This window comes from Lytechinus pictus, chromosome 7 (assembly GCF_037042905.1).
Source record: "Lytechinus pictus isolate F3 Inbred chromosome 7, Lp3.0, whole genome shotgun sequence".
Lineage (NCBI taxonomy): Eukaryota > Metazoa > Echinodermata > Echinoidea > Temnopleuroida > Toxopneustidae > Lytechinus > Lytechinus pictus.
The window spans coordinates 6,601,979-6,628,356 of NC_087251.1; the positions used below are offsets into that span (position 1 = coordinate 6,601,979).

At 33.9% G+C, this 26,378-nt stretch overlaps 1 protein-coding gene across 5 annotated transcripts; it reads left to right on the plus strand.

Annotated features, from left to right (window-relative positions):
- The first annotated feature begins 534 nt into the window (after nucleotides 1–534).
- LOC129265079 (nucleoside diphosphate phosphatase ENTPD5-like) lies at nucleotides 535–26,072 on the plus strand. 5 transcript variants are annotated; one of them, XM_064101780.1, is made up of 11 exons: nucleotides 535–816; nucleotides 8,999–9,388; nucleotides 9,985–10,064; nucleotides 16,636–16,779; nucleotides 17,547–17,664; nucleotides 19,669–19,840; nucleotides 20,123–20,223; nucleotides 20,518–20,760; nucleotides 21,730–21,786; nucleotides 22,135–22,247; nucleotides 23,328–26,072. In XM_064101780.1, the coding sequence occupies exons 2-11, from the start codon at nucleotides 9,100–9,102 to the stop codon at nucleotides 23,421–23,423; spliced, it is 1,413 nt and encodes a 470-aa protein (XP_063957850.1). In that variant the 5' UTR covers nucleotides 535–816; nucleotides 8,999–9,099; the 3' UTR covers nucleotides 23,424–26,072. The 5 variants fall into 5 exon arrangements, with proteins under 5 accessions (XP_063957850.1, XP_063957849.1, XP_063957846.1 ...); XM_064101779.1 differs by having other exon boundaries at nucleotides 539–689; XM_064101776.1 differs by having other exon boundaries at nucleotides 559–816; nucleotides 20,515–20,760.
- The last annotated feature ends 306 nt before the right edge of the window (nucleotides 26,073–26,378 follow it).

Consider the following 26,378-nt stretch of genomic DNA (forward strand, 5'->3'; position numbering starts at 1 on the left):
TCAAAGAAAGAGAATTAAAATAATCTCAAGAATTTTTAGACAAGAAAAATAAAGACAGATTGAATTCAATTGTCTATTATGATTATCTCATTATTGTTATTGTGGTCTCAATATCAGGGCATAAATTAATCGCCAGGCCGTCGATGCCCCTATTTTAACAAAAAATGATCAATTCACGGCCAAAAAGGCTGTGCCCTTTTTTTGTAACTGGCCGATGTGCCCTTTTTTCAAAACTGGTCATGTCCTAGCTTTCTCAGTGTAAGATTAAAGTTTACAAAGTTCTCCCATATTTCACAAGCAAAAATACAGAAGAGAGAGAGAAAAAACAAAGTTAATAAACAACTTGCCTCAATTCAAACTGCAAGCCATTTACCGTGATTTTCTTTGATCTTGTCTTGTCTTTCCATTGATGCCCACAATCAAAGTGTTGATTATTATGGCAAAGTGATCTACATTTGATCTACACACAGACACACACGCAAAGTCAGCATACAGTGTACATGTACTAGCTGCTGCACGTGGCCTGGCCTGCCTGCCTGTGTGGTATTTGTGGCAGCCATGCATGATCGTCGGAGATTTGCAAACTCTGAATCAAAGTGAACAATCTCACATGATTAACAGTTTTTCCAACAAAATCGGCAGGAATTTTTTATAATTACATGTATATGGATTCTCAGATTAATGATTTGGTAATGTTATGGAGGAGCAAGTTATTGAGTTTTCATTACTAGATCGGTCTAGTTGTTTCAGCTTTTGTTTTGAGTCTTCTTGTTATCGGTGCGAACACGACAATGGGAAGAGAGATGACTAGCCTGTGTACGTGTGAAGCCGCGATGTTTCACCCAATTTTTAAGTTTGACAATGTTTCACTTTGAAATTTTATTAGTTTCTAAAACATTTTAGTTTTCTAACAATTTTTTAATATATTACAATAAAAAAACAAATACTAGTATCAGTAAGATTTTTGTTAGATGATTACATTTGTTTTGTTTGCTTGAAATTTGATTTTTTTTTTCCTCTTTAATTTCTTCATTTGTTTCTTTATTTCTTTCTTTCATTTTTAGCTCATCCGGCCCGAAGGGCCAGATGAGCTTATGCTGTGGCGTCCATCGTCTGTCATCCGTCCACAATTTCAAAATGCTTCTTCTTCGCCATTTCAAGTCCGATTTCAATTCTGTTTGCTTTATATGATAGCACTAGGTGGGGGATTCAAAGCTTCTACACAGAATTTTGAAATTCATTAAATATGCTAATTTATGCAGATTTTTCAAAATTCATAAAAAATGCTTCTTCTTCTTTATTTGTTGACCAATTTTGAAATTCATTAAATATGCTAATTTATGCAGATTTTTCAAAATTCATAAAAAATGCTTCTTCTTCTTTATTTGTTGACCGATTTTGAATTTTTTGCTTCCATCTGGTATAGCTTGATGAGGTTCACCAAACGTCTACATAGAATTTTTAAATTTGGAGTAGAAAAATATTTATGCTAATTAATGCGAAATTCATAAATCACAAAAATGCCTCTTCTTTATTTGTTGACTGAATTTCAAAAGGCTTCTTCTTCATCATTTCAAGTCTGATTTCAATTCTGTTTGCTTTATATGATAGCATTAGGTTGGGGATTCAAAACTTCTACACAGAATTTTGAAAATCTTTAAATATGCTAATTTATGCGTATTTTTAAAAATTCACATAAAATGCTTCTTCTTTAATTGTTGACCGATTTTGATTTTTTTTTTCTTCCATCTGGTAGAACTTCATGAGGTTCACCAAACTTCTACACAGAATTTTGAAATTTTCAGTAGAAAATTATTTATGCTAATTTATGCGAAATTTATTCATAAATCACAGAAAATGCCTCTTCTTTATTTGTTGACCGATTTTCTTTTTTTTTCTTCCATCTGGTAGAGCTGTATGAGGTCCACCAAACTTGTACACAGAATTTTAACCACTGAGTAAAACAATTTTTATGCTAATTTATGTGAAATTTATGCATATTTTTAAAAATTCACATAAAATGCTTCTTCTGAATTTGTTGACTGATTTTGATTTTTTTTCTTCCAATTGGTAGAGCTTCATGAGGTTTACCAAACTTCTACACAGAATTTTGAAATTTTGTCTCGAAAATTATTTATGCTAATTTATGCAAAATTTATTCATAAATCACAAAAAATGTTTTTTCTTCATTTGTTGATCAATTTCAATTTTGTTTGCTTTATATGATAGCTCGAGGTGGTGATACAAAATTTCAACACAGAATTTTGAACCTCATTAAATATGCTAATTTATTCATATATTTTTAAAACTCACAAAAATAATTATTTATTTGTTGATTGATTTGATTATTTGTGTTCCATCCGAGAGCCACATGAGCTTCACCAAGGTTCTACACAGATTTAAGAAATTTTGACTAGAAAATTATTTATGCTTAATTTATATGAAACTGATTCATAGATCACAAAAAATGCTTCTATGTCATTTCTTCATCAATTTCAATTCTATATCCTCAATTTATGTCACCAATATAATTCACTACAATGTCAACTGGGCTGAAATTAAAATTGTGTTAAAATTTAGTAGGGAGATGCCGGATGAGCTCCACATCATTGATGTGCTAGTTCTTTCTTTTCTATCCTTTTTTCTTCATCCTTCTATCCTTTCTGCTTGCCTTTTTTGGTTCTATCTTATTTCAAATCTTTCCTAGCTTTCTTTCCTGATCCTTTCTCTCTCTGTTCGTTTTTTGTTCTTTCCTTCCTTCCTTTTCTTAATTTCCTTCTTTTATTTCCTTTCTTCTTTCTTTCCTTAATTTTTTTGCCCCCTTCCTCTTCTTTTTTATTTTCATTCTTTCTGTCATTCCCTCTTTCTTCTTTCCTACTTTCATTCTTTTCTTGCTTTCACTCTCTCTTTGCTTCATTCCATCTATCTTTATTTCTTATTATTTCCTAGCTTTCCTTCCTTATTTTTCTGTGTTCATTTATTTTCTTCATTCTTTCTTTCTTTACATGTCCCTCATTGTTTTTTTACATTCTTTTCCTTTTTTCATTCTTTCTCTAACTTTCCTTCTTTTTTAAATTTCATTTATTTTCTTCATTCTTTCTTTCTTTTACATGTCCCTCATTGTTTTTTTACTTTCTTTTCTTTTTTTCCTTCTTTCTCTTACTTTCCTTCTTTTTTTAATTTCATTTTTTTTAATTTCCTTCATTCTTTCTTTTCTTAAAATTTTCTTTGCTTCCTTTTCCCTTTCCTTTTGTTCTTTCTCTCCTTCCATTATTTTCTTTCTTTTTTCATTCTCTCCTCCCTCTCTTTCATCCTTTATTTCATGCTTTATTTTCTTTTTTTTTCCTTGTTGCTATTCCCTTCCTTCCTTTCTTCCTGTTTTTCTTTCTTTTTCTCAAAGAATGAAGGAAACATTTTTCTTTCCTTTATTCGTTCATCCTCCGTTTTTTTTTTCTTTTTTCTCCTTTTTTCTCCTTTTTTTCTTTCAAACATTCATTCATCACCCCTTCCTTTCTCTTTCTCTCCTTTTTTCTTTTTTTTATTTATTTCAGAGAATGAAGGAAACCTTTTTTTTCTTTCCTTTATTATTTCTTTCATCCTTCTTTTATTCTAACTTTCTTTTCACTGTTTTTCTTTTTTCCTTCATTTTCTTTACTTCATTTCCCCCCTTCATTTTTTCTTTCTTTCCTCTCCATTCATCTCTTTTCTATCCTTCATTCTTTATTTCAACCATTTGTTCACCATCCCTTCCTTTCCTTTTCTTTCTTTTTTTTTCCTTTCTTTTTTTTCCTTTCTTTATGTTTTTTGTTCTTTCTTCATTTCTTTTTTTCTTCTTTTATGATTACTTTCAGTGATTCCCTTATTTATTACATGAAAATATCTGAGAGATTCAAATGGCATATCAACACACTAATTTCGGTCAAGATAAAATCACCTTGAAAAAAAACCACAATTTTACAAATACAAGGTATATCAGTTCATGTTAAAAAGAGAGGAAAAAGGCAATGGTACATGTCCATAGAACAGCACTTCTTTCCTTTAAACGGTAAAATCTTGTTTTGAAATATTTTTGAGGGTGCAAGTAAAATATATATTCGAGCAAGTATTTTCCAACTACAGTATTTAGAAATAAAAAAGGTTATGTAGCACCCTGTACAAGATTAAGTACATTTGACATCTTAAAAAAAGGATACCGAAAAAAAATGGCCTTTGATGCCCTTCTTGGAAAAAGATTTTGGCCGTGGTGCCCTTTGTAGTGGCCTTGGTGCCCTAAAAAATATGAGGTATTTAAAGGCCAAACTGGCCTTGCCCTAAAAATGACGAAATGTAAGGCCTGTGAATTCATTGTGCATAAATTATCTCAGCACGAACAAACGAGTGAGACTTGAACTAGGATCAAAATAAACTTCAAATTAATGGTGAATAGGCATCATAATTTCACAATAGGGGAGATCGGGGTTAGTTTTGAACGCAGGGTAAGTTGAAACACTTATATTATTGATTAATAGCAATTAATTGAGGGCAGTATTGCATAAATTTATTTTACAGGCGTTAAAGAAAATTACAATGTTTCAACTTACCCCGTGTTCCAACTAACCCCGATCTCCCCTAGGTTTAATTTTGGGGAAATATAAGTCAAGTTTAGTATTTAAGTACTATAAAGGCGCAGCAAAAAGCTCATAGCTTTTTATCAAGCATAACATCACTTCATTGTATGTAAACTTTGTGCATGCTGCCCGCGTCCCAGGCAGCGGTGTAACAGGGGTTGGTGGCCAGGGGGGGCAAGAGCCAAAATTTTCATGGTCATATAGCATACAAACCTCGTACTAGTGTGAGTGGGTCATTATCATGGTATGAACAGGTTTAATGGTGTAATGAGGCGACGATTTTGATAGGGCCAGATATTGCGTATCGGGCAGAATTTTTTTTTTAATGTTGCGAGCGAGCGAGCAAAAATTTTTTTAATACAAAATTCAATTTTGTGATAGATTTTGACATGATATCCAGAGAATATATTTCAATCTTCTCTCCTTCCATTCCTTTTTTTGTGGTCTGTACGCCACTGTGAACAGGATTTTTTTCGGCAATAGCGTGAAGAGAGAAAAAAAAAAACAGGGGCGCAGTATGGCACATGTGCTAAAAAGCTGCTTAATATAAATCCCGAGCGTGCGAAGCGAGCAAGAAAAAAATCACCTTTTCATGAGAAACTAACTGAGATATTTTTTGACATTATATTCAGTAAATAAAATCATAGTCCTCCACTTTTCCTTTGATTTTCTTTCCTCCTTTTTTATCTTGGTTGCAGAACTTTTGGGGGCCATGGCCCAACCCTTCTATACTCATCTAAGGCAGTGCTATGCGGTTGGGGTCCTTGGCAGAGCCCCCGGAACTTCTTGATATCAAAGCCATTTAAACCTCGCAGATTGCCGCTATTTTTATTCAAATCGGGGTATATACAGGATATAGCTTTACACAACACATTTATTCAACCCAGTTGCGTAATGAAAGAAATATTTTGAGGGGGCAAAACATAGCGATGTGGGAAAATTTGTAAAAAGTCGCCAGCGATCAAATCGAGCTGGAAAAAAAATTAATTGCCTATTGAAATTAAATTCTAATTATTTATGTGATAGATTTTTCCATAATATTCAGCAAAGAACACATTTCATTGTTTCCATTCATTTCATTACTTTGTCTCCTATAATTTTTTTTAATTTCCCCTTGGGTGTGGAACCAAGACCCCCCCCCACGCCTGTACGCCAGTGATTGAATGAAAAGCTTAAAGGAGAATGAAACCCTTGAAACCAGCTGAATCCATATCAAAGAGAAAAATCAAAGAAACATATTGTTGAAAGTTTGAGGAAGATTGAATGAATAATAAGAAATTTATGAGCATTTGAATATTGAGATCACTAATGCCATGTAGTTCCTCCCATTGGCAATGCGACCAAAATCTGTGATGTCACACACGTACAACTCCCTCATTACTTTAGTACTTATTTCACTTATATTCTCACTTTTATAGAGTCTATCACAAGGTGATGTGTTCTCTTTATGAGAGGACAAGTACAGAGGTTTCACAACATTATAACATTGATGAATCGTTTGTCATATGATTAGAATGAGCAAAAAGAGATGTTTTGGGGTATATACTTTCAGTGTCCAAAAGGGGAGAGTTGTTCATCTGTGACATCATAGATTTTGGTCGCATTGCCAATGGAGGATCTCCATAGCATTAGTGATCTCAACATTCAAATGCTCATAACTCTTCTATTGCTAGTCCTATAAACTTTTGTTGATCTTATTCTTTGATTTTTCTGCTTTCACAAAAGCTAACTTGCTCCAAAAGTTTCATTCTCCTTTAAGACACCAAACGCAGAAAGTGATGATGATCATCATGATACTAGTCATTACCACAATAATTATATCTTTCTGTGACCGGGGTTAATATTTAAACCATGATAATCGATGCTTTAATAGAAATTATCTAGGGGATACATTCCATTTATATTTATAAAAAAAAACTGGAACGTTAGTGATTAAAACTTGTGCAGCATCTGATAAATTGGAAGTAATGTGAGGATGTGACCATGATAATAGAATTGTGTTAAATTAAATAATTGTTCACTTGTTTATACAACTCCCACGCAAGTTTTATACATATGCTACCGTGTACACGGTCATGGAATTCAGTACACGTGCACTGACTTGACCGGGCATGTACACGTGTACCCGAAACGGGCCTAATTTGAAGATACCATAGAAATTTACGTTGACCGTAAAATTAGGTTGTTAAGATTAGGCAGTAATCTACATGTGCAGCAGACATGTTTTATGCAGTTTCGATACAGTTTTTTTCAGGCAAATGACCCCGTGAGGGTGAGGGTTCATTTCTGATTTTCTGAGTCATGGTATTTTCCATCAAGAAAGTAAGTTAAGTATGAGATAAACAGGACCAATATATGTATTGTACAAATGTGAAAATTAGAATGGAAAGTGTAAGAGTCAAGTGAAAATTTTAATGCATGTATAAAGCATCAATGCAAGCGGCTAGGTTCAATGCTTGTATTTTCTTTTTAGTGCGGTATTGGCATAAGACAAAAAAGATTGAAAGTGCAAAAGTTATAAGATACACTTTCTATTCTGAATTTGCACATTTAGTTTATGAAACTAAAGGTTTAGGTACATGTAAAATGATAAACAGAAGCAAGAATGCAAGATAATGTATTTGTTTTAAACTTGTCTGTAAATCACAAACAACATAGAAGTAATTTGTCTTTGAATAGAAAATGAGGAATAAAAATACAATGAAAATTTTCAGGTATTATGTGTTTGATGAAGAGTATGCATGAGCATAACAAACAAAATTCCCATGCTTAATTTATAATAGTGAGATTGCAGTTTAAAAGCAGGAGTTAATATGAATAATGAAGATAAAACATGTGTGTTCTTGCTCAATTTCTAGGTCTAGAATTTATGAGAAATATACTATGAAATAGTTGATTTAACAGACATTGTTTTATAAACCAAAAGTAAGGTTTTGTGAAAGTAAAGGATTTTCCAATCCGAAAAAGGATAGGCTAAATTACGAACTAACATTGGAATGTTTTATTTTTTATAAACTTGTGCAAACTGCACAGATAGTTGTTGTTGTTGTTTTAGCTTATACGGCGCGTATCATTCAGCAGTGAATATTTGCGCTGAAATAGTTGTTGTTATCTTGGGTTTTAAGGCGCGTACCATTCAGATATGAATATTTACGGCTGATTAATCTGTCTTATTTTTGTGGTTATAAAATTTGATGCATTATGGATCAGCGCTGCTTTAAGGCACTTTGTATGAGATTGTGAAAGGCGGCTCGTCACAAATCATTGATTGTTTGAATAGTATTTTCTGGCCAACCTGGTTCAGTAATTTGAATGGGCTTCTCAGCATGTGCGTGATTGCTAATAAAAAAAACAAGCACTGCCTAGGCCCCCCCATACCCAACCAAAAAAATGTGATGCCTGTCAACAGACCTCTCTTTCCGAGGTTTGAAAAGAGAAAGTAAAAAATAGGAAAATGCAAATATTAGTCTTCTTTCAAAAGTTTAGACTTGTTTTTGGCAGATTTTAAATGCAACAAATATGCATTATCTTTAAACAAATAATTGATGCCAGTTAGCTCATGTTTACAGTAGACATTTGATATACAATTTTAACCATTGTTATATTTGAGGTGCTTGTTTACTAATGATGTCACAAGTAGGATATTTGGAGTTCACAGATTGAGAGAACTTATACTAAAACTTTATATGTTAAACAAGGAAGACACTTGTTAAGACATGGAAGATTATTATTACTAGCAATATTCACTATATTTGTCAAGAAATCAATGCAAACATGGCATCATGAAAGTAAAAGCAAAGACTTCAGATCTTTCATAAACAATTTATTTCAGACTGTAGATTCAAATATGTATTTGGTTCATGATAATTTCGGAAGTTATGTAAACCACATAACATTCAAAGATACATTTATGGTCATGAAACTGAGGATGTTTTTTCCCTTTTTTTTCTTTTAACTCCATACATGTAGATTGAATAAACACATTTACATCAGTTCTTCGGAGGCCAGCTCAGTTGATCGTTGTACTTAGTCTTATACAATCTCAAACGGAATTTGCCATCTGTAATAAGTTCCTTTTCATCAACGATCCATAATATTATTTCTAAAAATTTACTTGTCAAGTTGAGAGAACACTTTCCAGTACATCTCATTGCTATGAATCAATTGTATGATGGGTGTCCAAACTTAGCACAGATATCAAAGATAATCAGTCGGGTAAAATTCATTCACAAAATATTTATATTTCATATAAAACCAATCAAGTACCCGTAGATCTAATAGCTATCAAATTTAAGGCAAGACTGTAGACTAAAAAGTATGTCACAGGTTATGCCGGTATTGCAATATAAAAATCATATGCTGATCAACGTGTTCTTTTCATGTATTTACAGGAGTTCATCAGTGATGTAACCAAATGCTATATGCTGGCTGAGCAACTTCTCAGTGAGGATGCTACAAATGATCTTTGACTCTCCTGAGAATTCAATCATCAATGGTCCTCGACATGATGCAGCGGATGTCCTGTAAGATCATGGTTGTATCCGTCACCATACTATCAATCTCACTCTTGTATCTGACCAGGAAGCATACGTCATCTTCAGATTTAGTTGTGCCTCAGGAATCTATCTATGATTTTATGAGTAACAAAGATACACCATGGAGGAGTGATGATGATGATTTATATGAGATCCAGCAGAAAGATGATTACTATGGTGTCATGTTTGATGCAGGCAGTACTGGTTCTAGGGTTCATGTCTTCCACTTCCAAGAAACCCCCAAGGGTAAATTATTTTGAAAGAAAGTTCATCAATGATTAGAAGGAAAAAAACAACTAACTAATTGTTTAGAAATTACAAGTAAAGTTCTAGAATATCCTATATTATCATTTTAAGCTCATGGATATGCATTTATTCAGCCTTTAACCCTGGAAAATAGCATAGTCACAGATGACCTTTTTTCTGTACTGTGTCAATCAACTGCAACTATATCATGACCTGAATGGAAAAAAATGAGGAAGTTCCTTCATGGAAACAACGTGCAAATAATGCAATTAATGAGGTAATTTGAATGCCTCTCTAAAGTGCAAAGGTTCTTAGAAGGAAGAAGACTATGTAATTAAGTTAACAAATTGAGAGATACTTGTCACAAGCTACTCACTACTTGCCAATTTATGGGATTTATATTTGCCAGACAGTCATATCTTTCTTATTTCTTGTTCTTTTCTATCACTATTCTGTTTTTCTTATATTCACCATTCATTTTTTCCCCTTGTAAATTCACCTTTCTGTTTTTCCATATCTCTCAAAATCAACTTTGGATTTTTATCAAACATCTAAAGTATCAATCATGTTGGAATATTCTCCTTATCTTATTTCAGGAATTCCACCAATCCTATTATCTGAAGTTTTCAACTTTACAAACCTCCCCCTTGCACAGTATGCAGATAATCCAGCAGAGGTATAGTACAGTTTTATAATCTGATACTTCTGTCACAATATTTTTTTTCATAAGTTATCATTGTAGAAGAAGGTAAATATCAGGCCATATTTATTTCATCAGTATTAAAGCACTACCAAGTATCACGGATCATCTTGCATTAGTTTCAGGTCACATGCCCAAGGTCATTTAGGATCAATGATTTTATTACTTTGCTGTGGTATCAACAATCAATCTCAACCAAGGTTAAGTCAGGCCCAGCGGGGACGGGTGCAATTAACTCGGCCAAAAGGCCTGATTTGTTTTGAATTTTTAACTGTTGTCCATGCACGTGGAGACGGATTTCATTTTTTCATGAAAAATTCACTTGCTTTTATTTTCGCCGTATGTTAACGAAATTTCCTCAAATTTGCAGGACTTTTCCAAAATGATAATATTCTATCCTGTAAAAATGATCTCAAACAATCAAATACATGTAGTTTTAATTTCTGGCTCACTTTCATTTTCGTTGTCTCCAGAACTTGCTCACAAACTTTTTCCAGACATATCTATACCCTGCATTGAATATTCGTGAGATTCGCTATGCATATTCATGAGATATATATATATATATATATAGATTCGCATGCCAAGTTTTCGCTGTGCCGAAGACTTATTTTTTGAGAAATCACTGTATGAAAATGGGGTTCTGACACAAAATAACAGAGTCATTGATACCAGCGAATCCTATTCCCGCGCGCACCATAATGCGAGCCCTATAACACATGGCGTTAGAATTGATCATATCGCTAATCAGGGTGCGACATAAGCGCTTGCCCGATTGCCCGGGGCAAGTAAAAGTTAGAGTCGGGCAAGTGTTTTGAAGTAAAGACAAAAACTACTTGCCCGAATCGAGCAAGCGGAATTCTCACTGGGAAATGAAATTTTACAAAGTTTCCCCATACTTCACACGCAAAAATACAGACGAGAGAGAGAAAAAAACAAAGTTAACAACTTCCCTCATTTCAAATTGCAAGCCAGTTTGCGAATTTTTGGTGATCTACACACAAAAACACACACACACAGTCAGCATACATACATGTGGCTGGTGCGCCCGGCCTCCCGCCTGTGTGGCAGGCATGCATGGATCTCCATGCTGCTGTGCACACTATCCCCGATCAAACTCCGAATCAAAGTCAACAAGCTCACATGATAAATAGTTTTTCCGACAAAATAATCACGAAATCGGCGAGAAATTTTTATACTTATTTGGATTCTCAGATTACTGATTTGGTGATGTGATCAGAGGAGCAAGTTATTGAGTTTTCATAACTAGTTTCAGCCGTTGTTTTGAGTGTTGTTGTGATCAGTGTAGTGGAAAGAAAATGCGTGCAAGTCCACGTTGCCGCGATGATTCATTTGATTTTTAAGTTTGTCAATGTTTCTCTGTGAATTTTATTCATTTCTAAAACATTTATTTTTCCAACAATTTTTAAAATATATTTTAAACAAATATCAGCAAGATTTTTGTTAGATGATTGTGCATTTTTTGTATTGTTTCAAATTTGAGCTTTCTTTCTTATTCTTCCCATACTTGCTACCTTCCTTCCTTCCTTTCTTTCTTTCTTTCTTTCTTTTCTATCCTTTCTTCATCCTTTCTTCTACCTTTCCTGCTTGCCTTTTTTTGTTCCATCTATCTTTTTTTTCAATCTTTCCTAGCTTTCTTTCCTGATTTTTTTTTCTCTCTCTGTCCATTTTTCTTTCTTTTCTTCATTTTCTTACATGTACTTTCCTTCTTTTTTTTTATTTCTTCATTTTTTCTTTCCTCTAATTTTTCTTTGCTTCCTGCTCCCTTCCTCTCCTTTTTCTTTTTGTTCTTTCTTTGTAATTCTCTCGTCATTTCATTCTTTCCTTCCACAAAAGTTTCATCCTTTCTTTCTTTATCTATTTTCTTCTTTCCTTCTCTTTTTCCTTATTCTTTCCTTTTTGCTATTTCCTTCCTTCCTTTCTGTTTTTCCAATTTTTTTCTTCCTTCCTTCCTTCCTTCCTTCCTTCCTATCCTTCCTTCTTTCTTCTTTAGTTATTTTCAGTGATTTCCCTTTTTATTTTGTGTCACGGTCATATACAAAAGCGCATGAAAATATATGAGAGGGAATATTAATCAAATGGCATATTGATACCAATTTCGGTCATAGGAACTAAAATAACTTTGAAAAAAATATTACAAGGTACAATAATTCACGTTTAAAAGAGAGGAAAGGGGCAATGGTATATAAAACCGTAGTACTTTCTTTTGAAGCGGTAAAATATTATTTTGAAGGATTTTTTTTGGGGCAAGTGAAATGTATTTTCGGGCAAGTATTTTCCAACTATTTAGAAATTCACTTGCCCGACTGGGCAAGTGCTTCTAAAAAGTTATGTAGCACCCTGCTAATCATACACAATTAAACTGTTCCAATTAGCTATGGGACTCAGCCCTGCAAGCAATCACTAGCCTTTCTGTTACGGTACGCCCGGGTCTAAGTGTTTACATGCATTTGAACCGTACTTACTGAGCTAGACGAAAGTAAGGTAGGCATAGAAGTTTCCCTTTTTTTCTTGTTTTAGTATGTCTTTTACTTAATCGACATAAGATTACTGTGATCAGTGATGAAATGAAGCTTACGAAAAGCTACATTTCACTGGTCAACTTGCTTATACCTACATGTACGCTGCAAAGCCAAATTCTTGTTAATTTGTCCAATACATTATAGGGATTTCGCACGCTACGTCATGGCAGCTTCACTGCACTGTAGCACTGCCAGTGACTGCTTCCCCGTCTTCAAACAAACAAAAAAGTGTGTATATGGGACTGAAGTTGGGTAATGACGTCATCGTTTTCAGTGGGCTGACTGGGCGTGAAAACAAATTCATCGGGTTGAAAATCGCAAGGAGTTGGATTATTTCCAGACATATCCATATCCTGTGTTTATAAGAAGATACTTTTAGTCGATTTGACATTTTTCGAACCTAGAAATGTTCTTTCCGATGAAGTTTTTTTCTTGATTTGTGTTCACATGGGGTCCTAGAACAAATTCAGCTTGGTTGCCCAAACGGCAACTTTGCTAATTTGCATAAATCCAAAATGGCTGCCATATACCATCTTAAAAACTTAACTGTTTAATCCCTTGCCACAGGATGATGAGGATTGAGGAATACCTCTTTTTAGGGGTTCTGGAATGCGTAGAATCTATTATCATTTATGCCATATAAAGTTATCTTCAGGCTAAATCAAAGATGGCCACCAGACGCCATCTTGAAAAATTAAATCTGAACACTTTGCCCCAGGATGATCAGTTATACCTCTTTTTAGGGGTTTTGGGGTGTGAAGAATCAATTCTTATATCTTTTTTGCAATATAAGGTCATCTTCAGGTTAAATCCATGATGGCTGCCAGGTTGACATCATCTTGAGAAATTAACTTTGAACCCTTTGCCCCAGAATGATGATCAATACCTCTTTATAGGGTTTGGGGGGTGTGTAGAATCCATTTATGTTAATAATATAGGATCATCTTCATGTCTAATGCAAGATGGCCACCAGATGTCATCTTGGAAACTTGAGCTTTTGAATCACTTTATCCCAAAGTACTATATAACAGCTCATAATAAGAGGTTTAGGTGGTGTGTAGAATTCATTTCCGTAAGTTTTTTCTCTTTTTTCAATAGATGGTCGGCTGAATCAGGGTAAATGGCCTATAATGTATAGTACGATGGCTGACAGGCCCAGGCTCGAAATATAATTTCTGAAACAACTTTTCGGAGACTGATAGGACTCTTTGGAAGGGTTTAAGCAGCTGTAAACACTTCCTTTTCACTTTATATTTGTTGGTGTCTCACAATTTGTCGAACATCTGTCGCGAAGTTGTATATTTGTACCGCCTATATGTAGTTGGTACAAAAAATGTTTAAATGGCTGTTTTCGACTCGCCTTACGGCTGCCGTAGAGCAAGTGTGACCAAGGTATAACTTGATCATTCTTAATCCAACTCGCCCTGAAGGTATTCAGGGACATCCTCATCCTCGGGGTCTTCACCATCCTGATCTAACAAGGCTTAAAACCTCTTCCTCGACATCCTCCATCTCCACACTTTCGTCATTTCCAGCTTTGACATTGTGACTGACAGTGTATGTATTGCAGCATTCCACTTTACCAGAACTGTTATAGAATGTCGTACAGGACAAATGCTCTTTGTGGCATCTACATATCTCAGTGCTGCATTTCTTAGCCTGTGACGTACACTGACAGCGAATTACATTGATTAGTTCAGGCGGAGTAGGGTCACATTGAGAAATGACAGGAACGGGGATTTTATCTCAGATCTCCCATCCAAAGTGAGCTATATCCGCCGGCTCATCAACATGATCAAGGGGCTGGTACAGATCTACAGCTATCAAATGAGCTCAAAGCGCCTGCAGCAACAGGTTATGAGATGTTGGAAGCAGGGCCATTACTTTAGGATTCTTTCTCTTCTTGATGAAGATGGCGAAGCGAGCTGACTCCACCTTTCCAAGTATATTAGCCAAACCTGGACAACCCCTGGCAATTAGTAGTTTGTTTAGTGCATTTATCTTGCCTTTGCCGTATGCATGATTTCGTGTCGCATCCATGCACTGAAGGCATGAACATGCAAACATTTTGGTCCCAGGTCAACACAGGTTGAATTGATATCCAGTACTATACCACCTCACCGCTCCATTTGTACCTTGCACTATAGCTCTGCCTTGTAAACCCAATAGACCAAGCAGGACAAAAATGGTCGTTGTCATCGCTATAAGCACACAAATCACATTCTGACCACAGCTTGCTGCAAGATCATGGTGATATCTACCTCATGAGCAAACACCACCATCTAGTGCCTCCAATGTGGTATGCTACCCTAGACCATGGACCTATAGGTCCATGCCTAGACTGAAGGTACTCAACACGCTTGGCATCCTCCATTTGTTGTTCGTGCTCTTCATGATGACATCTCTCATAGGCAGATTACTGGTGATGGATAACTTATAGTCTATAGTAACTTCACCAGCCCTTCGCATTCTCTTATGATCCTTGGCAGAGATGCCTTTGTACAAGTCAAAAAGAACACTCTTCTTTTTCCATATGTAACGTCCTTGGGAATTAGGTATGACCAGATCTAAGGGAGGGGCACCATGAGGAAATAATAAAAGAGTCGAGATGGAGAATGTCAAGGGAGAGGTTTTTTTAGCCTCGTTTAGATCAGGATGGTAAAGGCAACAAGGAAGATGATGTCCCTGAATACATTGAGGACGAGTGAAAACTTCTCGAGCTTGCTCTAACTTATTTGAGAAAAATTCTACACACCACTGAAACATTTTATAATGAGCTGTTATATATTTACAGTCAGGGATAAGTGGTCATAAGCCCAAGTTTTCAAGATGACATCTGGCGGCCATCTTGAATTAGACCTGAACATGCTGAAGATAATTCTATATTGTAAAAGTTATAACATCAATGGATTCTACACACCCCAACACCTCTGAAAAGAGGTTTTACTCATCATTCTGGGGCAAGGGGTTCAAATTTAATTTTTCAAGATGGCGTCTGGCGGCCATCTTGAATTTGACCTGAAGATGACCTTATATGGCAAAAATTATAATAGAAATGGATTCTATACACACCAAAACCCCTAAAAAGAGGTATTCCTCATCATTTTCCTGCAAGGGGTTCAAAAGTTAGCTTTTTAAGTTGGTATCTGGCGGCCATTTTGGATTTATGCAAATTAGCAAAATTGCCCAAAGTTGCCGTTTGGGCAACCAAGCTGAACATGTTCGAGGACCCCATAGGAACATGATTCAAGAAAAAAACTTCATCGGAAAGCACATAATTCTAGGTTGGTGTACTGAGCCTATGGGACTGTCAAATCGACTATTTCTGACATATCTCAGTTTTGTTTATGCCGAAGACCTAACAATGTGAAATTTAAGCGAATTTTTCAACTACTTTTTTCATTTTTTTCATGGAGAGTTTTTGACATATTTTTTGCATTGTTACTCCACAAATGAAAAAACTAACTAAATAAACAGTCGAAGTAATCATTCTTCTTTCCAAAAACATAAACATCACTCAGATTCATGGTCATTTACAAAAATTATTTCAGTTTTGCTGCGACACTCTCTTAGCGGTTTCAGGAAACCCTCTTGTTAACTTCGAGCATTTTCAAGGTCAACTCAAAACAAAATCAGCTGATAATTGCACCTCTCCACTTTGCCTGAAGTTTTGAAATGATATCATAACATTGAAAGTATTGGACCTATTGTATGATACTTAGATATAATGATAATCAAGTATCACTTATCATTTTGCACTAGTGTCCGGTCTCATAATTAAGGTCAAAGGTCAATTAGGGTCCATGCACTTAGTATGAGTGGTGGGTTGTTTTCAAAGTCAGTACTACCGGTGCTATATGGAATTGCGAAGTACATATGTACAGGCAAGATTGCCAGAGGCCTTTTACTTGTTTTTTATTTGTGTATTTAAAGAGTAATTAGCTTTGGTTTAAAATAGTTATGGCCAATCCTCAATCTTATAATCTTGATTTTTATTATTTTAGGGAGCAGCCTCGATTAAAGTACTTTTGGATGTAGCATTACGATCAATTCCATTTAGTCATTGGTCAACAACTCCAGTTGCCTTGAAAGCGACAGCTGGTCTTAGACTTATTCCAGAGAGGAAGGCTAAAGCTCTTCTAAATGAAGTAAGTATTTAATAATTTGTTACATTTATGTTAAGGAATGAAACACTGCAATATTAAAAATAAATAGCATAGTAGGAAAGGGAAGATTATACAAATTATCTACAATGTATTCGGTAAATACAAATGACTATGTCAATGAGTGTTCATGTCATGAAACATATGTATAATATTCTAAATGGCATCTATATTTCTTAATTCTGTTTGTGCCAAATATGACATTCTGCATTGAATGTAGTAGCAGTATTTACTTGGTGTCTTTGCAACGTACAAGGGCTATTGTGTTAGATGATTATCCTGAGCCCCCTCCACCCCCAATGTATCTATCTGCCTGGTATGGGTATGGTTTGATGTGACTGAGTGTTTTGAGATTTTTATAGCTGCATGTAGAGTTATATATGAATCATTAATCTTGGGTCTTTGAATTAAAACTGAAAAAAAATGCATTATTTACTGTTGGTATTTTATAGCTGATAATGTGAGTGTTACAATATTCTTTTGATGTCTAAAAGTGAAATTTTCTCTCCCTTTGAAAATGATGGTACGGTTAGAATAAATGACTAACTATCTCCTTGCTTCATTACATATTTATGCCTTCAAATTCTTTGAAAAATCAATTTACAATGGATGTAATATCATTTTTTTTTTATAATGGATGGAATAGGATGTCATATATATTCTTCTATGGTAAGATTGTTTCCATTGATTTATTTTTATTCAGCCTTGTTATTATTGAACCATTTGCTACTTTTACTTTCTATTGTATATAGGTTTATGCAATGTTCAAGAGGTCTTCATTTCATGTAGAAACTCCAGAAACCACTGTAGATATTATGAATGGAACAGATGAGGGTATTTTTATGTGGGTCACCGTCAATTTTCTCAATCGTAAGTACTTCACATTTTGCTCTGTATTGATAACACATCGTTACAACAGTCTGATCTGTAGAATACTTATGCAAATATTTGACTGACTGCTTTGGGCTGTTCATTAACCATTTGGCGTCAATAATCAATTTTCTACATTAGTATTTTTCATTGAAATATTGATGGCTTCAAATGTTTAAAGGGATGGTCCAGGCTGAAAATATTTATATCTTAATACATAGAGTAGAATTCACTGAGCAAAATGCTGACAATTTTATCGAAATCAGATAACAAATAATAAAGTTATTGCAGTTTAAAGTTAAGCAATATTTTGTGAAAACAGTCGTCATGAATATTCATTAGGTGGGCTGATGTCATATCCCCACTTTCCGTTTTCTTATGTTATTACATAAAATCAAAATTTTTTCATTATTTCATACTTGTGTGAATAATATGTTTCCCTTATAATGAAATAAGTTGCAGCAATAAATATCTAATGCACTAAATCAGTTGTCAATCCAATTTTTCTAGTTCTTGAATAAAAAAAAATTGAATAAACCTAATTTCATATACAATGTAATAAAATACAAAAGAACAAGTGGGGATGTGACATCATCAGCCCACCTAATGAACATTCATGACAACTGTTTTCACAAAATATTGCTAAACTTTAAAATTCAATAACTTTGTTATTTTTTATCCGATTTTGATGAAATGAAACTGATGTTTAAATTTTTTTTTTGCAGTACATGGGTACAAATCATTGATTAATGGTACTCCATTAAAGCACTTCACATGTCATGTGTAATCCAGATAGATTTTGTTTGAGTAATATTATATTTTTGTGCTCAGTCAGAAGTTATGATAATAATAATTGTACATTTATATTGTGCAATTTCTATATACATAACTGCGCATTACAGTATGTTATTGTTATTAACCAAGCGTAAGCCGTGCTGCCTACAGGCGCTCAAGCATTCAAGGAATACTGATACTTATTGAGACTACAGGTTTTTAAGTACATGTAGTATTTTCAGTACACAGAACTTTGAGCATAGCTTACAAATTGTGGGCAAATAAGTATTTCATTTCTTTTATACTATGTCAGTTATGTTTTGTCAAACTCCTTTTAAAGGTTTCTAAGGGGAAGATATGTTGACTAATTTATCTTATTGTGTTTTTATAACTTCCCTTTTCCCTTTATTGTTTAATGTAAAACACATGTGAAAGACTTTTTATAATTACAATGTGGTTTATATTTGCTCACATGTTGTGGATTTTTATGAATTGTTATCATATCATTTTAATTGGAAATCAATTAATTTGACTAAATTGAACTGAACTGAAATCAGCAAAAACTGAAAAACAGTCTTCAGTTCTCCATATCACACTCGTGTATGATGTTCCCGTGTAGAAGGCAGCAAAGCTCATGTGCTTGTGCAAAATGAGGAAAGAGAACTCAACAAGGTTACTTCCTAGTTCCTACTTCTGAAGAAAGTGTAAAGCAATGTAAAAAGAAGTGTAGATTTGATATTATATTTTAAAGTTTCATAAACTCGTCTTATGGCATCACCGACAATGTTAGTATGTAACACCAGAAGTCATTCACTGCAATTGTATTTTCTGGCTTACTAATGGCAATTTGCATTTGGGTTGGAAAGTCTTGGATCCATTATTTAGTGGAATTTATTAATCCAAAAGTTTGTTCACTAATCCAGTACATGGGTTATTGTCCATTACAGTTGGATATATTTTTCCAGTTGTGGCTCTTACAATCTGGAACTCTCTGCCTCTTAGTTTAAGAAGTCATTCTTCTAATAGATCTCCTATCTTTTCATTAAATAGGACTAAGGTCTAATTACTTAAGCAATGTTAAATGTATGAAGTTAAGTAGTTAAGATCAGAGGTAAATGTATTTTACCCCTTGAAGTTTCAGAATGTATAACCCTTTGAGAAATTACATGTATCAATAGGCATTATGAAATATTGAATCATCCTTTAATGTCTTTTTTTTCCATCTTTCAGGTGCACTGATAAGTTCAACCCCAGAAACAAGAGGCACACTGGATATGGGAGGAGGCTCTACACAAGTCACCTTCTTACCTCGGAACGAAGAAACATTATCTCATGAAATTCATAATACCAACATCAAGACATACCCATTCCTTCATCATCAATATAAACTCTACACAAAGAGGTTGGTTTGATCTCAATACATTCTATTTCAATGTGTGAGAGGTGTATGCATTTTGAAAGGAATTAGGATCATCCTAGGATTTTTTTCCTCCAATTTTGTTTTCAAATTTTATTTTACTGAAATTGCTTATTAATTTCCAGCTATCTAGCTGCTTGATTTACAATTTATGAGCTTAAAAACAATAATCCAGAAAATACATGTGTGTGTATATTGATTGAGAGAGAATGCTTTCATGTGTATGAAACTTGTTGTTTATTCATGTGTAACTTCTTCTTATTTCAGTTTCTTAGGTCTTGGACTAAAAGCTGCAAGACTGGAAATATTAAAACGAGAGAAGGAAAACCCAATCTTTGTAGGATCAAGTGATACTGATCAACTTTCTGGTGAGCATATAATATTCAAAGGAGCCCACATTACTAGAGAGACAGAAGAAGGAGGGGGGGGGGGAGTTAGAGATCAGATGGGAGCATACTTCAGCAGTTTAATGATTAATCATAATAATAAATAAACATGTATAGTGAACCTGGAGATGATATTAGGTAGCTGAATTTCATCTTGATTGATTTGTTCTTCAGTTAATCAATTTAACTAGTAATATTTGTATTGCACAATATTTCTATTTGATCATTTACTGATGTCTGATTCTCTGTCTCTTCTTTTCTTTATGTCATCAGCAGGCTCAGAAGAGTTTACCAGTGCATGTCTTCCTCCATTCACATCAGGGACATGGGACTTTGGAGGCAATATGTACTCAGTATCATCATCAAATATACATTCTGAAAATATATATGACAACTGTTTGAGTGTGGTTAAAGCCTTTATAGAAGATGCTGTCATAGTACCAACAGAAATGCAAGAAAGCTCTTCCTTTTATGCCTTGTCTTACTTCTGGGAGAGAGCTGCAGAGATTGAAAAAGTTGGTAAGTTGAAGCCTCAGTATTTGTAGAAGTAGTATTTCCCAAATATAATTTTTCAAATATAATTCAAAGGTAGCGCCTGATAATGAAATCTGTCAACCAGACTACATTATTTTTGGCCTGGTATGACCATTCAAACCGTTCACCTTATTGGATCATGTATTAGGAACATACAGGCCCGCTTGCCATCGAGTCTAGAACGCAGCTTCCGTGACAATGTGCTGTCTTGAATGAAGTTAGACCAACCTTAAAATCATACAGAATACATTAGAAGATGGAGGGGATATTATACTGAGCCTTTTAACTTCTATTGAATCAATATTGTTTGGCTTAATGCTGTAAAAAAGAAAATGCATCAAAATTTGAAATCAAGATTGTCTTTTTTCTACACAAATTGGCAAATTCCTAACTTTCAAAGACATTCTTATTTCTTTATCTATCAACCCTTATTAATTTTGAATACAGATATTTTAAGGTGAAAATGATATTAAACTTGAAAAATAATACTGATGTTGCCAATTCAAAGAATAAAAGCTGATCAATTAAGACTATTAAACACATTAAAAAAGATTAAAATTGCACTAACCATATGTACATATGACTAATAGAATAAATACATTTTTGACTTCAAATTAACAACCTTGATTCTTATTAGGATGATGGCATCATGCATTATTTTACTCTCATGGTATAAGGAATATAAAAATGACAAATGAAACCGAGGGTAATAAATTTTCTAAGCACAATTGTTCTGAAAGTTTTTCAACCTGCTTGGGCACAGAAGCTTTAAGTATTGGTTTATTTTGTAGGATGTAATCTGATATTAGAATTGAGTATAAGATTTTCCATTTGTATCTCAATATTTATTTTTTGTTCATCATTTTGATGTTGAAAATTTATTACCTAGATGACTAGTTTGATGTTATTAGATTAGTAAATCATATTTTGGTTGTATTATTTTTTTCTTAAAAGATTGGAAGGAAGGAGGAACAATGCTAGTGAAAGACTATAGGGAAGCTGCAATAAATGGTAAGTAGGATAAAATTAAATCAATGTACTAAAGCTCTATTCTCATGGCATTAGTGATAATTTGTGTAGTGATTCTATTTTTGCACAGGGTCATAGGCAAAGGAGTGATTGTGACCTGAAGACAAACATATATGTGTCCAGCTGTCAGTACACTAAACATACATAACATTCTTTCTTACAGATATGTTGTCAAACTTAATACCTATCAAACATTTGTACAAAGATGATGATTCTACATATCACAAGAAAGCGTACAAGCTAGATTGAACAATTTTGATTATCAGTAGAGTGAATGAAGTGTTGTGAATAAGTATTGATTTTGTTTCTATTTCCTTCTTGTCTCACCAGTGTGTTTAAACCATTCACTATATACTGACAAGCCATTTCATTGTATGGACCTTGTATACCTCAGCTCAGTATTATCACATGGATATAAATTCAGGGATGATGTTCAGTTATTGGTAAGTCTAAATCATCACCTGAAAAAAAAAACTCACTTGCATAGGATTAAAATATCTTATCCTTTTTCTAAATATTCTTCTGTAAGTTCCAATTAGTGATGTAATTTATGGTCATTGCTATTATTTACACAAATTCTGCTTTGCTGTTTCAAAAAATGCTTTTTTATATTTTGTGATCATAGTACCTGCATATCTTTAATCTTCTTTGGTTTATTACATTTAATGCTGGTATGTGTGGTCAACACTATTGACTCTTGATAGAGTCATTGTATTTTCTTTAAGCTTTATTGGCTTATAAATATTCATGGTGGTGTGGTGCCTTTGTATTGGTAGACTGGCCCATATGGGCCTACATGTACATCTACAATAGTTACATAAATGTGTTTAAAGCCTAGATCTAAAGCTTTAGCAAAGGGCCATTAATTCGAATTCTACTTTAGTATCATCAAACATCCAAATATTTGCAAAAGCGTAGTGCCAATTCAATCCAATTCGATTGTTTTATTTTCTACTTCAATTTTTCATATTTACAATAATGATGAAGTTAACTAGTGTACAGAACTTTTCAACCATTGATTCTTTGTGAAAATTTGAATTAATATTTCTATTTATGTCTGTTTCCCTTTAACAGTTATGGTTTTATTTTTCTGCACAATGTACTCTTTGTCCACTCATCTCATTAGTGAATCAATATCAGAAAGCTTCACACAAATGTTATATCCTGAAATATTCATCTTGTTCCATGCTTGAAAAAAAAAGGGTTTTTATATGAAAAAATATGCAGATATTTCATTTTGATTGGGTATCTGATCAAAGTACATTTTCATGTAAAATATGTTATGATCATATTTTAATTGTTATATTCTTTATTTTTTTCTCATTCATACTTTACTTATGCTTTCATTTTGCGTTACACCTGTAGCATAAGAAATGTTGATACTTTATGAATCTTCTTACAAGATATATCATTTCAGTTAGAGAGCATGCCTTTACAGGTATTAAATGGGTGTTTGTAATCAATTTCCTTTTCAAACTAATCTAAGAATAATAATCTTCCTTTTCTATTTCCTCTATTGGTAGATGACAAATGCAATTGATGGCTTCCGTGTCAGCTGGGCACTTGGTGCAACCCTGGAGCTATTGAGAAAACATTGGGAACATCTGAAGAAATTATGATAGGAATAATTTGCTATCATCCGTATGACTTATTTAAATGCTTGAAATGTAAACTTGATTAAAACCTATATTCTGTGCAATTCTTCTTAAGGGCTGAGCTAACCAGTCTGCTGTTGTTTCCAGGTTGGTTGTTTCTAGAAATGTTTGTAATGCCTTCCATACATTATAACCCCATCAAACAGAGAAAATCTTTAATTGTCTGTCATCTTGTCAAACCACTACCACAAGAGATTGAACATTAATGGAAACAACAGGACACTGTGTATATTAGGTTACATACTTACTTGTGCTATAAACATTTTTTCTAAGTAAATATTACATCAATGTATTGTGGTCTAACTTGTTTTGTCTATTTGAAATTATGTCTAATTTCCTTTGGATAATAACCAGTCATTCTGATATCCAGTTTGACTAGTCCCACTTGATCTAATATACTGGGGTTTAATTTCATTCTGCTTAGGATGAAATGGTCATTATACCTAACGTAAGTGGTAAGTGGACCAAATGATAATTGAGCCCAAGTTATAAATTGATTTTGTGGTCTTTAGACCTTCTGGCAATTAGACCAAGTACCAGTCACACCAAATGAAATTTTGACAAAAAAGGTCTAGCATTGATAAAGAACAAGCCCATCTAATAATTTTAGACCAAACATGTATGCTACATGTATAGCAGTTTTGGGGGGAAAATGTTTGCCTTGAAACTGGATCAAAGAGCTGGAGTATATTCACATAAATAATGTCTATGTGAATTCAGGGTCTTATAAAACATGCTGCACATTTACAGAATCCTGCATTGCCTTTGTCAACATTTTGAGGATCAGAAGAATATAAAATGTTAGTGTGTGTTTTTTATGAAATTGCTTCTCTATGCCCTTTGAATTATGATAATTTTTTCATACATTGAGGTTTTACATGTAGATGTAATTTATTTACACTGTCCATTTTGAATTTTTATTGTCATGTATACACACTCAGCTCAGATTTAGATGAGGGCAATTTTCAAGGCAGAGTGTGTATTTTGCATGTTGATTTTGGGATATAGATTTTTTTTTTATTAAACACTTTAAACCGACTTCTAAATTTCTTATGTATTTCTCTGGTTTTTTTTACTTTTTGTTTTTCATTGTTTTTTCAATAGAATTTGATGGAGACTTTATTTTGACCATTAACAAGATGAAATTAGTTGATTTTAATCAGTGAAAGGAAAAATAATGATACATTCATATGCATTTGTACACAAATTCACATTTTTTTGCAATTTTGGGTCTGCGTGCACTTACGTAATGTTGTGTCCTTATGGAACCGTGTTCCCGGGGGCCGCAATTTTGGTCTCAAAAATTGTGCGAGACTTGAAAGTAAAAAGTCATTAAGCGACGCGGTCAAAAAAATTTGCGCGGCGGATTTATCGCAAAAATTTCGAGGAGGGGCTGATTCAGCCCCCATCCCCGTCTTATCAGGGTTAATAGTAGTGACTTTTTTCAATTTGTTTTTGAGATGCCTATAATTGTGCATCAGATATAGCAAGGCATCAGATTATGTGTGAGTATGGTACAGCCTTTGAAATAAAAATTACACAGCTCTAAGAGGTTAAATACCAACATTAGAAAAAACGACAATTATGCCTGTATTGAATGATTTAAAATCAGATGTCAAACTACATGTTGTTATGTATGGTCAGTGATTATTGCTGTATTTCAAATATAGAATATCTATGCTATACATGCAATGTTTAATCACTCTTTAATCTGGTCAGGCAATAGAAACATGATTTATATTTGACTAAGTATTTATTTCCTGCTTTTGTAGTTCTTTATCCTTTTGATATTTTGTGTATTTATTACATGTAGTAGAAACTTACAGTACTTTTTTTTATGTTTCAAATCTGTCAATATGTGTTGATTTATTGCAAAGTTTATTATTTGATAGATTCACACTCCAATGTCTTAAGGTTAAAATTACAGCCCCCACTACCACTGCCAATGTACACAGATGTAAATGGGAACCAATTTGCCTACACATTCCCTGCCAGCCTTAGATCATGGACCTAGGTCCATGCTTAGATAAAGGTTGTAATATTGAAAGCCAAGGGGCATTACAGAATAATTGGTAGACTCAAGTATTTTTGCTACAGTGGTATATTATGATTAATGTTTTTTATTATAGAGTATGTGCTTACAGTGCTGAAAGAACTCTCTCTGCCTTTGATATAATTGCATAGTCTGAGATAGACATAAGAGAGAGAGAGAGAGAGAGAGAGAGAGCAAAAGAGAGAAGTGATGAGGAGGAGGAAGGAGCTATGAATAGTATGTTACCTTACAGTATTATGCCAAAATATATAATGTTTTGTCTCTTTTTAAGAGCAGTGAGGATTGGATTTTATTTCATTACACTGTATTTTATAAATGTAGTTAGATCTGTAATGTACTCTTCATGATATCAGACATTGCCTACTTTTTTTAAAGTACATAGGAAGCATGACTTTATAGTCTCTTTCTTGGCATTTTCCAGACTGATATTTTTAAATGTAAATTGTGTACTGGTATTATACATTCTATTTTTCTTTTGAATTGTACTAATTTATTTTTTTTGAAATATTTGCTGAAAAGAAAAAAAACTGTAATATAATTACAGCTCTTTTACACAATTATATTAATGTTAAAGTTTGGTTTTTGTCAGTAATGTTCAGAGAGAGAGAGAGAGAGAAGAGGGGAGTGGGGGATGACTAGAGGGGGAGAGAGAGGAAGTGTGTGTGTGGGTGTGCAAGAGGGAAAGGGAGGGAGAGAAGGAATGGATGTGGAATGAGAAAATAACCTCTAATGTAGATAGAGTTAGAAGATTGGGAGAGGGGAAGAAATAGGGCAGTAAAGAAATTAACAGACCCAGATTAGGAAGGTTGGGAGAAAAGAAAGAGAGAGGGAGAGATAATGTTTAGGAGGGGGAGAGAGAGAAATAG

Excerpts from the sequence above, each read along its gene's own strand:
- LOC129265079 (XM_064101776.1), top strand. The coding sequence starts at position 9,100 with ATGGTCCTCGACATGATGCAGCGGATGTCCTGTAAGATCATGGTTGTA. Across the intron at positions 19,841-20,122 it reads TATAAACTCTACACAAAGAG|TTTCTTAGGTCTTGGACTAA; the intron begins GTTGGTTTGATC and ends TTCTTATTTCAG. Across the intron at positions 22,248-23,327 it reads GGGATGATGTTCAGTTATTG|ATGACAAATGCAATTGATGG; the intron begins GTAAGTCTAAAT and ends CTCTATTGGTAG.